Here is a 14,645-nt window from a genome sequence, read left to right as displayed (position 1 = left end):
TAGGGAGGGTAGAGTCACATGGGGTAACCTCCTTGTGGTCGCTATAATGTGGTTCTCACTCTCGGTGGGGCGTGTGGTGAGTTGTGTGGGGATGCTGCAGAGAATAGCGTGAAGCCTTCACACACACTAGGTCTCCGCGGTAACGCGCTCAACAAGCCACGTGATAAGATGCGCGGATTGACGGTCTCAGACGTGGAGGCAACTGAGATTCGTCCTCCGCCACCCGGATTGAGGCGAGTCACTACGCCACCACGAGGAGTTAGAGCGCATTGGGAACTGGGCATTCCAAATTGGGAGAAAAAGAGAGAAAATAAATAAATCATTCAAAAAGAGACACAAACTGACTAACTAATTTTCCTTATGCCTAGCTGTATTTAAAGAGACATATTTTGCAACAAGATGTTTTTTGTAATAAATATTCATTTATGAAAAAAAGCACTCTCAGCAAATAATCACAGTAATGGCAAGTAGCATGTAAACGGGATTGAAGTGTTTGGCCCAAATCATGTAAACTTCTTAATGTAATTATTCATTATACTCTGATTATTGCAATAATAATCTGAGTTTTACATGTAAACATAGCCAATCATTTACTGGTTATTTCCAAAACATAATAATTGTGCACATCACTTGTTGCAACATTACGAGTTTCCCCAACTTGAGAAGAGGTGTGGGGGTTTTGTTGAGTTAAAGCTCATATGTTTAAATGTGTTCTTAATATAAATTTTTTTAGATTGTTTTTACATTTACATTTAATAGTTGTTCTGTCATGTTAAAATCAAAGTAATATATATATACGTATATATATATATAAATATATATATATATAAACACATGCATATGGGTCATTGACAGATAAGGTTTTCCGAGGTGATACAAATTAGAAATATTTTACAATATCTGGTTTAAAAGACGTGTTAATTTGGTAGACATGTAATCTTTGAATTTGTGCTGTTTTTACCATTTTTTACAAAAAAAAAAAAGGAATTTATTGACTTTAAAAATGTCATGTGGTGTAACCATCAAGTAAAAGGTAGTAAACATTTTCTTTGCATCTTGAATACATGAGAGTGTACGCAACTTATTCATTCATTTCAAAAAAGGTTTCAAACATATGTTTTAAAAATATCATGAATTTTTAAGCAGTTTTCTCATGGTTACACCAAATGACCTGAACAAAATGAGCATTTTCATAAAAATGTTAAAATGTTATGAGAAAATAATGATTTATTTTTAAATCTTCACACACAGTCTTGTGGGTCTAACGAGATCTTCTCTGCTTTATGATTTTTGTCACATGACAATATTTCTACATACACGTTGGTCACACCGCATGACTTTGATTACTTGATTAGATACGGTCACACCGCATGACTTTGATTACTTGATTAGATACGGTCACACCGCATGACTTCGATTACTTGACTAGATACGGTCACACCGCATGACTTTGATTACTTGATTAGATACGGTCACACCGCATGACTTTGATTACTTGATTAGATACGGTCACACCACATGACTTTGATTACTTGATTAGATACGGAAAAACTGCATGACTTTGATTAGATACGGTCACACCGCATGACTTTGATTACTTGATTAGATACGGTCACACCGCATGACTTTGATTACTTGATTAGATACGGTCACACCGCATGACTTTGATTACTTGATTAGATACGGTCACACCGCATGACTTTGATTACTTGATTAGATACGGTCACACCGCATGACTTTGATTACTTGATTAGATACGGTCACACCTGCATGACTTTGATTACTTGATTAGATACGGTCACACCGCATGACTTTGATTACTTGATTAGATACGGTCACACCGCATGACTTTGATTACTTGATTAGATACGGTCACACCGCATGACTTTGATTACTTGATTAGATACGGTCACACCTCATGACTTTGATTACTTGATTAGATACGGTCACACCGCATGACTTTGATTACTTGATTAGATACGGTCACACCGCATGACTTTGATTACTTGATTAGATACGGAAACACTGCATGACTTTGATTAGATACGGTCACACCGCATGACTTTGATTACTTGATTAGATACGGTCACACCGCATGACTTTGATTACTTGATTAGATACGGTCACACCGCATGACTTTGATTACTTGATTAGATACGGTCACACCGCATGACTTTGATTACTTGATTAGATACGGTCACACCGCATGACTTTGATTACTTGATTAGATACGGTCACACCTCATGACTTTGATTACTTGATTAGATACGGTCACACCGCATGACTTTGATTACTTGATTAGATACGGTCACACCGCATGACTTTGATTACTTGATTAGATACGGTCACACCGCATGACTTTGATTACTTGATTAGATACGGTCACACCGCATGACTTTGATTACTTGATTAGATACGGTCACACCGCATGACTTTGATTACTTGATTAGATACGGTCACACCGCATGACTTTGATTACTTGATTAGATACGGTCACACCGCATGACTTTGATTACTTGATTAGATACGGTCACACCGCATGACTTTGATTACTTGATTAGATACGGTCACACCGCATGACTTTGATTACTTGATTAGATACGGTCACACCGCATGACTTTGATTACTTGATTAGATACGGTCACACCGCATGACTTTGATTACTTGATTAGATACGGTCACACCGCATGACTTTGATTACTTGATTAGATACGGTCACACCGCATGACTTTGATTACTTGATTAGATACGGTCACACCGCATGACTTTGATTACTTGATTAGATACGGAAACACTGCATGACTTTGATTACTTGATTAGATACGGTCACACCGCATGACTTTGATTACTTGATTAGATACGGTCACACCGCATGACTTTGATTACTTGATTAGATACGGTCACACCGCATGACTTTGATTACTTGATTAGATACGGAAACACTGCATGACTTTGATTAGATACGGTCACACCGCATGACTTTGATTACTTGATTAGATACGGTCACACCGCATGACTTTGATTACTTGATTAGATACGGTCACACCGCATGACTTTGATTACTTGATTAGATACGGTCACACCGCATGACTTTGATTACTTGATTAGATACGGTCACACCGCATGACTTTGATTACTTGATTAGATACGGAAACACTGCATGACTTTGATTAGATACGGTCACACCGCATGACTTTGATTACTTGATTAGATACGGTCACACCGCATGACTTTGATTACTTGATTAGATACGGTCACACCGCATGACTTTGATTACTTGATTAGATACGGTCACACCGCATGACTTTGATTACTTGATTAGATACGGTCACACCGCATGACTTTGATTACTTGATTAGATACGGAAACACTGCATGACTTTGATTAGATACGGTCACACCGCATGACTTTGATTACTTGATTAGATACGGTCACACCGCATGACTTTGATTACTTGATTAGATACGGTCACACCGCATGACTTTGATTACTTGATTAGATACGGTCACACCGCATGACTTTGATTACTTGATTAGATACGGTCACACCGCATGACTTTGATTACTTGATTAGATACGGTCACACCGCATGACTTTGATTACTTGATTAGATACGGTCACACCGCATGACTTTGATTACTTGATTAGATACGGTCACACCGCATGACTTTGATTACTTGATTAGATACGGTCACACCGCATGACTTTGATTACTTGATTAGATACGGTCACACCGCATGACTTTGATTACTTGATTAGATACGGTCACACCTCATGACTTTGATTACTTGATTAGATACGGTCACACCGCATGACTTTGATTACTTGATTAGATACGGAAACACTGCATGACTTTGATTACTTGATTAGATACGGAAACACTGCATGACTTTGATTAGATACGGTCACACCGAAAGACTTTGATTACTTGATTAGATATGGTCACACCGCATGACTTTGATTACTTGATTAGATACGGTCACACCGCATGACTTTGATTACTTGATTAGATACGGAAACACTGCATGACTTTGATTACTTGATTAGATACGGAAACACTGCATGACTTTGATTAGATACGGTCACACCACATGACTTTGATTACTTGATTAGATACGGTCACACCGCATGACTTTGATTACTTGATTAGATACGGTCACACCGCATGACTTTGATTACTTGATTAGATACGGTCACACCGCATGACTTTGATTACTTGAATAGATACGGAAACACTGCATGACTTTGATTAGATACGGTCACACCGAAAGACTTTGATTACTTGATTAGATACGGTCACACCGCATGACTTTGATTACTTGATTAGATACGGTCACACCGCATGACTTTGATTACTTGATTAGATACGGTCACACCGCATGACTTTGATTACTTGATTAGATACGGTCACACCGCATGACTTTGATTACTTGATTAGATATGGTCACACCGCATGACTTTGATTACTTGATTAGATACGGTCACACCGCATGACTTTGATTACTTGATTAGATACGGAAACACTGCATGACTTTGATTAGATACGGTCACACCTAAAGACTTTGATTACTTGATTAGATACGGTCACACCGCATGACTTTGATTACTTGATTAGATACGGTCACACCGCATGACTTTGATTACTTGATTAGATACGGAAACACTGCATGACTTTGATTAGATACGGTCACACCTAAAGACTTTGATTACTTGATTAGATACGGTCACACCGCATGACTTTGATTACTTGATTAGATACGGTCACACCGCATGACTTTGATTACTTGATTAGATACGGTCACACCGCATGACTTTGATTACTTGATTAGATACGGTCACACCGCATGACTTTGATTACTTGACTAGATACGGTCACACCGCATGACTTTGATTACTTGATTAGATACGGTCACACCGCATGACTTTGATTACTTGATTAGATACGGTCACACCGCATGACTTTGATTACTTGATTAGATACGGTCACACCGCATGACTTTGATTACTTGATTAGATACGGAAAAACTGCATGACTTTGATTAGATACGGTCACACCGCATGACTTTGATTACTTGATTAGATACGGAAACACTGCATGACTTTGATTAGATACGGTCACACCACATGACTTTGATTACTTGATTAGATACGGTCACACCGCATGACTTTGATTACTTGATTAGATATGGTCACACCGCATGACTTTGAGTACTTGATTAGATACGGTCACACCGCATGACTTTGATTACTTGATTAGATACGGAAACACTGCATGACTTTGATTAGATATGGTCACACCGAAAGACTTTGATTACTTGATTAGATACGGTCACACCGCATGACTTTGATTACTTGATTAGATACGGTCACACCGCATGACTTTGATTACTTGATTAGATACGGAAACACTGCATGACTTTGATTAGATACGGTCACACCTAAAGACTTTGATTACTTGATTAGATACGGTCACACCGCATGACTTTGATTACTTGATTAGATACGGTCACACCGCATGACTTTGATTACTTGATTAGATACGGTCACACCGCATGACTTTGATTACTTGATTAGATACGGTCACACCGCATGACTTTGATTACTTGATTAGATATGGTCACACCGCATGACTTTGATTACTTGATTAGATACGGTCACACCGCATGACTTTGATTACTTGATTAGATACGGAAACACTGCATGACTTTGATTAGATACGGTCACACCTAAAGACTTTGATTACTTGATTAGATACGGTCACACCGCATGACTTTGATTACTTGATTAGATACGGTCACACCGCATGACTTTGATTACTTGATTAGATACGGAAACACTGCATGACTTTGATTACTTGATTAGATACGGTCACACCACATGACTTTGATTAGATACGGTCACACCTCATGACTTTGATTACTTGATTAGATACGGTCACACCACATGACTTTGATTAGATATGGTCACACCGCATGACTTTGATTACTTGATTAGATACGGTCACACCTCATGACTTTGATTACTTGATTAGATACGGTCACACCGCATGACTTTGATTAGATACGGTCACACCACATGACTTTGATTACTTGATTAGATACGGTCACACCGCATGACTTTGATTACTTGATTAGATACGGTCACACCGCATGACTTTGATTACTTGATTAGATACGGTCACACCTCATGACTTTGATTACTTGATTAGATACGGTCACACCGCATGACTTTGATTACTTGATTAGATACGGTCACACCGCATGACTTTGATTACTTGATTAGATACGGTCACACCTCATGACCTTGATTACTTGATTAGATACGGTCACACCGCATGACTTTGATTACTTGATTAGATATCTAAAAGACTTCGAATTCAGTAACTGAAAACATGTTCATAGTAGAAGAGTGTATTCAAGTATTTGTTTTGTGTGAATTACATTCATAAAGTATTTTTGAATAATTTATTAGACGTTGACAAAAAAATTAGCGTCACGTCATTGACCCCAAAAAAAATCAGTCAACAGTGCTGGGCGGATTACTTGTGAATTGTAATCAGTTACTGATTACAAATTACATGAAAAAATGCAATCAGTAACTTAATCTCATAGATTACATTTTTGGGGTAATCTAATCAGATTACTTTTGGGTTACTTTTAACGTAATTCTATTTTGTTTTATGTCAAATGCATTTGAGTAGGAAAATCATATTAACATAAAAGTGCAATAAGAAAGAAAATGTATTCAATTCTTTATTACTTTATTCTTTTTTTATTTTCTCCCCAATTTGGAATGCCCAATTCCCAATGCGCTCTAACTCCTCGTGGTGGCGTAGTGACTCACCTCAATCCGGGTGGCGGAGGACGAATCTCAGTTGCATCCATGTCTGAGACCGTCAATCCGGGCATCTTATCACATGGCTTGTTGAGCGCGTTACCATGGAAATGTAGCGCATGTGGAGGCTTCACGCTATTCTCTGCGGCATCCATGCACAACTCACCACACACCCCACCGAGAGCGAGAACCACATTATAGTGACCACGAGGAGGTTACCCCATGTTACTCTACCCTCCCTAGCAACCGGGCCAATTTGGTTACTTAGGAGACCTGACTAGAGTCACTCAGCTCACCCTGGATTCAAACTCGTGACTCCAGGTGTGATAGTCAGCGTCAATACTCACTGAGCTACCCAGACCCCCGTCAATTTAATGCAGTTGCCTTGTTAATATGTAATTATGTAATCTATAAAAAAGTAATTGTAGTCTGATTATGAGTATTTTAAAAAGTAATTTAATCCAATTACATGTATTTGGTTTTAGTAATCTGATTACATAATCCAGATTACATGTAATATGTTACTACCCAGCACTGACAATCAATCAATCAAATAAAAATGTTTATATATTTATACATATATATTATGTGTAATGTGACATCAACAAAATAATGTTAGTTTGTTTTGAATTCCAAACAGGAAAATAATCGTTGATTTAGTGTGAAATTTTTTACAATTTAAATATTAGATTCGCTTTGTGTTTTTATCTTTACTAACAGGAACATAATGGCACTCTGCATGAGCTGAAAGGAGAAATGGAGAGAATGAAAAGAGACAGAGAGAGAGATGCTGAAAAACTGAAGAGCAAATCAATAGAACTCAACTGCAGCACAGAGAGAGAGGAGAAACTACGAACTGAACTAGAGGTGAGGATGATATAGATGATGATGGTGAATATTATTTTAGTAACACATGAGTCAGTCTTGCATCTCATCCTAAGTGTTCATGTCTGCACTGCATCTTTGGATAGAGTATGTTTCTGGCCCTATCAGTCCAAGAATCAAAGCAAATCTGGCGTATGTGTGTGTGTGCGCAGTCAGTTCTACAGAAAGTGAAGGTTCTGGAGCAGACTGTAGAGTCGGAGCGAGCTGCTCACCTGGAGTCTAAATTCAACTCTGAGATCATCCAGGTAACACGCGTGTTTATGAGTGAAGACATGCTAGAACTGTGTCCCGTTCATTGCTGATGTGTGTGTGTGTGTGTGCAGTTGAGGATGAGGGATCTAGAAGGCGCTCTCGGTGTGGAGAAGAGCAGTCACGCGGAGGTCACGTCCACTCTGGAGCTCCTAAAGCAGAAGTTTGGGGAGGTGGAGAGAGCGTACGCTCATGAGAGAGACAAATCACAGGACATGAGCCAGAAACTCACACAGTAAGAACACACACACACACACACACACACACACACTGTGTTAATGTCTTGTAAATATACCTGCTGAATGAGATGATTTGGATGTTGATGTGTTCAGACTGGAGAAGGACTTCTTGAACATGAAGAGTGATCTGATTGGTCAGCTGGATCGAGAGAAGGGAGTGTCCGCGGATCTGATTGGTCAGTTAGAGCAAGAGAAGGCGGAGTCAGTCAAGCTGTCTATCAAACTGCAGGAGCAGGACCGAGTGTGTGCAGAGAGACAACAGGAACTGAACCAGGTCAACACTCATGTCTGTCTGTCTCTCTTTTAAGGCTCTCCATTAAACCCACAATTCCTTATTTCTCATGAAGGAAGACATTTGAGATTCTTTGTTTCTTCATTCTATCATCTTCACAGAAATAGAGTAAGCGTGCGTCTCCTTCTCTGTGTCATGTGTGCCATTAGCACTGCGTGTACGAACCCGCAACCGCCAAGAACATTTGCCATTACACAAACGTTAAATTAACCCTTAATCACTGTTAGGGTCATTTTTGGCTTGGTGACTTTTCCTCAACTTGCCACCTGAACACACACAATAAATTAGACAAGATTCGATGATTCTAGGTGGTTTTATCAAACAGTCCCCCGTTCACACTGTTCAGGTCAAATTTGACCCACCATAGGAAATGAATGGGTGAGACTATAACACAGAGCATTTTTTTTTTAATTTGTCAAATAAAAATCAATAAATCAGACTTAATCCTAGGGCATGCTGAGTGACTCCAGCCAGGTCTCCTAAGCAACCAAATTGGCCCGGTTGCTAGGGAGGGTAGAGTCACATGGGGTAACCTCCTCGTGGTCACTATAATGTGGTTCGTTCTCGTTGGGGCGCGTGGCGAGTTGTGCGTGGATGCCGCGGAGAATAGCGTGAAGCCTCCACATGCGCTACGTCTCCACGGTAACGCACTCAACAAGCCACGTGATAAGATGCACGGATTGACGGTCTCAGACGCGGAGGCAACTGAGATCCGTCCTCCGCCACCCGGATTGAGGCGAGTCACTACGTCACCACGAGGACTTAAAAGCACATTGGGAATTGGGCATTCCACATTGGGAGAAAAATAAAAATAAAATAAAATAAAAATCAGACACAATGCAAAACACATGTACACATAAATAAAGGGAGCTGCACACCATGGTCAGGTTTGACTGTAAGCATATCGTGGCATCATTGCAAAATCTCACCCTTCAACACAAGTGGTTTAAAAAACAAAATGCCACAATTTTGCAAATAATTGACTTTTACTGTATTATGTCTAAATGTATAGCCAGTGCATAACGTGATAATATCTAGAAATTAAGTTTGTTACAACATCGGCTTATAGAGATCAGCCAATGCATAGAGCACTGAGGCCATCTACTGGCCATAGTTGTCATTTCATGTCATTGTTATTTTTATTCAAGCAGATGACACTAGAGACCCCCAATGCATGACAAATTTTGATGTTTTGACCATTTTTAATTTTACTGACGTGAAGGTTTTCACTGAAGTGAAGATAATATTAAATGTGCCCATTTTATATGAAAATGAATAGAGTAATTGAGTTATAGATAGAGGTAAATACAGTCAAAGACCCCATTTCCACCTGGTATTAAGATGCATTTCGGGTGATAGGAAATAACCGTCCAACTGGAAAATGTAAAAATACATACACAATCACAAGAGCTTCACGGATCTTCTTCAGTGTGTCTAATATCAGCACAGATGACAATCACAAACACCTGAAGCTCCTTTAATACAGGTAATACTCTAAAATAACGGATAATTCTGCTTGACTGCGTTTGTGCTTAGATTAAATTTCAATTGCATCTGGGAGAAACAGCGCGTTTTGTCTTTTCTGAGTTTGTTGCGCTTTAATATCATGCAGTAACACACTGACATAGTGATCGTCATGAAACAGAGACCCTCCCCTCCAAATCTGAACACAAGTGGTTACAGGAGACACATAGGTGACCAGGTGTAAACAGCGATGTGTCTCACCTGACCACATGTGATCGGATCACCCGAGATATCTCAAATAGTCTCGATTAGGCAAATACGAAATAACTGCGACAAGCCTAGGGCCCAATAACTTTCCAATTTACTTAAATTTGCTAATTATTTTCTATAATTTTCCCAGTGGTCCAAATCTGCATTTTTTTTTTTTTTTTTACTTTCTTTTGTCATTTATTTCAGTGTGGTTTGTTAGTTTTTTTTGTTCTGCAGTGCTGGTCTAAAACGGATGTTTCTGTCGTTTGTGTGTGTGCGCTGTAGGTGCAGAAGTCCCTTGTGTTTGTGCAGGAGTCACATGACAGTCTGTTGTGTGACATTGAGCAGCTGTTACAGCAGTATCACCAGCAGGGGGCGCCATACACACATAAAACAGGTGAGGTAACAGCTTGATCTCATGCAGAATACAACGGCACAAACACACACAGACTTTGTGTTGTGTTAGAGTGATTAAGTCTGAATCTGTTTTGTAGGTGAGGTAGATAAACACAACTCATCTGCTCTAATGGACATCCTGAGAAGAACACTACACAACTACAACACACAGGTACACACTGAAGCACTGACTTCAGAAAGAGTTCTGCAAAAACAAGGAAAATGACAGCTTTGTTTTTAGAAGTGAACAAGTGTACATGTGACAGATACATGTCAAGCAGTTAATGGTGTGTGTGTGTGTGTGTGTGCGTGTGTTTGTGTATGTATGTGTGTGTGTCTGTGTGTCTGTGCATGTGTGTTTGTGTTGTGTGTGTTTGTGTGTATGTGTCTGTGTTTTTGTGTGTGTGTGCGTGTGTTTGTCTGTGTGCATGTGTTTGTGTGTGTGTGTGTGTCTGTGTATGTGTTTTTGTGTGTGTGTGTGTGTGTGTGTTTGTTTGTGTGTGTGTGTGTCTGTGTATGTGTGTTTGTGTTGTGCGTGTGTGTTTGTGTGTGTATGTGTCTGTGTTTTTGTGTGTGTGTGTGTGTGTTTGTGTGTGTATGTGTCTGTGTTTTTGTGCGTGTGTGTGTCTGTGTTTTTGTGCGTGTGTGTGCGTGTTTGTGTGCGCGTGTGTGTGTGTGTGTGTTTGTGTTGTGTGTGTTTGTGTGTTTGTGTTGTGTGTGTGTGTGTGGTGTTTGTGTTGTGTGTGTTTGTGTGTTTGTGTTGTGTGTGTGTGTGTGGTGTTTGTGTTGTGTGTGTGTGTGGTGTTTATGGTGTGTGTGTGTGTGTGTGTGTGTTGTGTTATATGTGTGTCTGTTTGTGTGTGTGTGTGTTGTGTTATATGTGTGTCTGTGTGTGTGTGTGTGTGTTGTGTTATATGTGTGTCTGTGTGTGTGTGTGTGTTTGTTGTGTGTTTGTATTGTGTGTGTGTGTGTTTGTGTTGTGTGTTGTGTGTGTGTGTATGTGTGTGTGTGTGTTTGTGTTGTGTTATATGTGTGTCTGTGTGTGTGTGTGTGTGTTGTGTTATATGTGTGTCTGTGTGTGTGTGTGTTGTGTTATATGTGTGTCTGTGTGTGTGTGTGTGTGTGTTTGTGTTGTGTGTGTGTGTATGTGTGTGTGTTTGTGTTGTGTGTGTGTGTGTGTGTGTTGTGTTATATGTGTGTCTGTGTGTGTGTGTGTGTGTGTTGTGTTATGTGTGTGTGTGTGTGTGTTTGTTGTGTGTGTGTTTGTGTTGTGTGTTGTGTGTGTGTGTATGTGTGTGTGTTTGTGTTGTGTGTGTGTGTGTGTGTGTGTGTTTGTAGATGCAGGAGTCTTTGCTGGTGCTGCAGAAGTTGAATCATGAGATGAAAGTAAAAGATGAACAGATCTCTGAATTACAGAGGAAAATACAGGTGTGTGTTTGTCATTGTAGTAATATATGAGAAGACATCAGCTTATTTAGTTTAATCTGATCAGATTTTTGCTTTTGTCACTCATACAAATGGATCAAGTTGTGTTAATACACTGAAGTAGATTTAATTGATAGTTGCGTGCCATCGTGCTTGTGTTAATCTGAACTCTGTGTCTGTAGGAGTGTGACACACATGGTCTGTGTGTAAATGAAGAAGTGAAGCGTTTCCGTGAGTGTGCTGCAGACGCTTCAGCCGACGCAGACAGAGCTCAGAGAGATCTGCGCAGACTCACACACCTCCTGCAGGAGGAGAAAACACAACACACACACACACAAACACAGATAAACACACTCCAACAACAACACAACAGAGACTGCCAGGTACACACAACTCGTTTTACAGTTGTTCTTTGTTTTATTGACTCAATAATGTGATGATATTTGCTAGATACAGACCCTTGGAGTGAAACGAAATATTTATCTGGAAATGAAGCAGGAAAATGATCAACCGACAGCATTTGTGGCGTAATGTTGATTAGCACCAAAAATTATTTTGACTCTTCCCTCGATTTCTGAAGAAAAAAAAAAGAAAAGAAGCAAAAATCTGTGTTCCAGTGAGACTGTTACAATGGAAGTGAATGGGGTCAATCTGTAAACGATAAAATACTCACTGTTTCAAAAGTATACAAAATCCTCAAATAGTTATGTGTCATATGTTGTTGGAAAGCTCTCAAAGAGTAGAATACAACCAGCATATTTGTTTTACTCACAGACACAAATATAGCGAGTAATAGTTAAGTATATGTCTTTGACAATTATGCTGGTGTTGCTTATATGCCGCGTTTTCGCTTATAACTTCATGAAAAATAAACGGAACATAAAATATCACATATCATTACTTAGAGGAGGTGATTATCTTTCTAAACGAGTCCACACACAAGATAATCAGATGCATAGATCATTAGATAATCCACATGAAGCACAATGTTACATATGACCACCAGGAGATGGCGCCAAATACATGACACAGACTCAATGATGACTCAAATGACACAGAATGAAACTCATTCTGTGAAATCTCATTACTAAAATCATGTCTGCATGCTATGCAAACCTTTAGTCATTGTTGTGTTTGCATGTGTAATTAGTTCTTATGTACAATAATTATGTTTTATTTGTTTGGAGATGTTTTTGGACACTATGATAAATTATTTTTGAAATGTTATAACTTTTGATTGCTTTGTCGTATCAACACAACATTTTACTTACTGGGAACAAAGCAAAAGTTTTTCGAAACTACCTTATATATAAACCTTGAGATATATAATGTCAAATAAGAAAAAAAAAAAGGTAAATTTTTGACTCAAGTGTTTGTGATTTTTCAGCAGTTTCTTAGGCTGAGAATCTCAGAATGTATCATAACGTATATCATTAAAATGTTTTAAAAGTTTTCTTTACAATGACACCAAACACTTGACCCTCCATGTTTTTTGTTTTGTTTTTGTAGATTTATAAGCATTTAATTTTGGGTATGCCACTGAAACAGAAAAATCTTTAAAAACACCTTCAGAGCTTAAAGGGTTAAGCATCTTTACAGCTCAAATAACACACAAGTGTTAACAGAAGAATTAATGTAAGTGCTTTAATAAAATTATAAACTTCACATTTCTGCTTTTAAACACTCTGAAAATGTACCCCATTGACTTCCATTGTAAGTGTCTCACTGGAACACACATTTAAAGAAAAGGAGGGACGAGTTGAAATAATTTTTTGTCGTAATCAGTATTATGCCACTAATGTTGTTGACTGAGCTTAACTTGTATTGAACCTGGAATATTCCTTTAAAGAAAGTAAATAGAGTCAACTGTCTTCAGTTTGTGTTTTGTTTGGGTTGTATGTACTGTATATATTTGTGTATGTGTGTGTTGTAGGAGAAGTTGTCGTTTCTACACACGTTGTATCAGCGTTTGGTCGCCGGGTGTGTGCTGGTGACGCCACCGCACAGCATCCTGGGTAGCTTCTCTTGGGCGGAGCTTAGTGAAATGGTACAGGAGCACGTGGACGCACTGACCTCTGACCTCACCGCGACCAGTCAGAAAGTTAGTGAAAGTGATTTATAGTCTTTAAGATTGAGATATTGTGAAGACGTGTGTTTATCTGTCACAACTCAGCCTCTACCTGTGTGTGTGTGTGTGTGTGTGTGTGTGTGTGTCAGGTGTCATGTTTGGAGAACGTGTGTGAGGGGAAATCAGCCGCGGTGGAAAGTGTGAGCGCTCAACTGAAACAATGTGAAGAGACGTGGATCAAACAGAGAGAAGAACTGAACACACACCACGCACACATCAACAACAAACTACAACAGAGAATACAGGTACACATACATTATTCTACGCACTCAACTTCCTTTTCCAGTGTGACGAATGAACCAGAGGTCAACTGTGATTTTAACATCTCTATTCATTCTGCCTAGTGAAAATGGAAGGTCAAGTCAAGTGCATTGCAAAGTATACGTACTACATACTGCAGAAATAGTAAGAGGAGTGTGCGGTTCTCTCTCTTCAGGATCTCAGAAGGCAGCTTGATGAGGCCGAGGGGCGTGTCCACTCTCTGG

At 39.2% G+C, this 14,645-nt stretch overlaps 1 protein-coding gene across 1 annotated transcript in view; it reads left to right on the top strand.

The window, feature by feature from the left end:
- LOC127420271 (coiled-coil domain-containing protein 171-like) overlaps nt 1-14,645 on the top strand; it is a 34,393-nt gene that overhangs the window by 7,928 nt on the left and 11,820 nt on the right. The window contains exons 6-16 of the mRNA XM_051662364.1: nt 7,554-7,700; nt 7,871-7,963; nt 8,042-8,202; nt 8,300-8,480; nt 10,497-10,613; nt 10,711-10,779; nt 11,946-12,035; nt 12,215-12,415; nt 13,966-14,133; nt 14,250-14,405; nt 14,597-14,645. The exon at nt 14,597-14,645 is cut by the window's right edge and continues 525 nt beyond it. Of these exons, the coding sequence (XP_051518324.1) occupies nt 7,554-7,700; nt 7,871-7,963; nt 8,042-8,202; nt 8,300-8,480; nt 10,497-10,613; nt 10,711-10,779; nt 11,946-12,035; nt 12,215-12,415; nt 13,966-14,133; nt 14,250-14,405; nt 14,597-14,645 (1,432 nt within the window). The remainder of the gene's footprint in view (nt 1-7,553; nt 7,701-7,870; nt 7,964-8,041; nt 8,203-8,299; nt 8,481-10,496; nt 10,614-10,710; nt 10,780-11,945; nt 12,036-12,214; nt 12,416-13,965; nt 14,134-14,249; nt 14,406-14,596) is intronic.

This window comes from Myxocyprinus asiaticus, chromosome 29 (assembly GCF_019703515.2).
Source record: "Myxocyprinus asiaticus isolate MX2 ecotype Aquarium Trade chromosome 29, UBuf_Myxa_2, whole genome shotgun sequence".
Lineage (NCBI taxonomy): Eukaryota > Metazoa > Chordata > Actinopteri > Cypriniformes > Catostomidae > Myxocyprinus > Myxocyprinus asiaticus.
The sequence above is the reverse complement of the archived record's forward strand: the minus strand, read 5'-3'. Positions and strand labels throughout refer to the sequence as shown.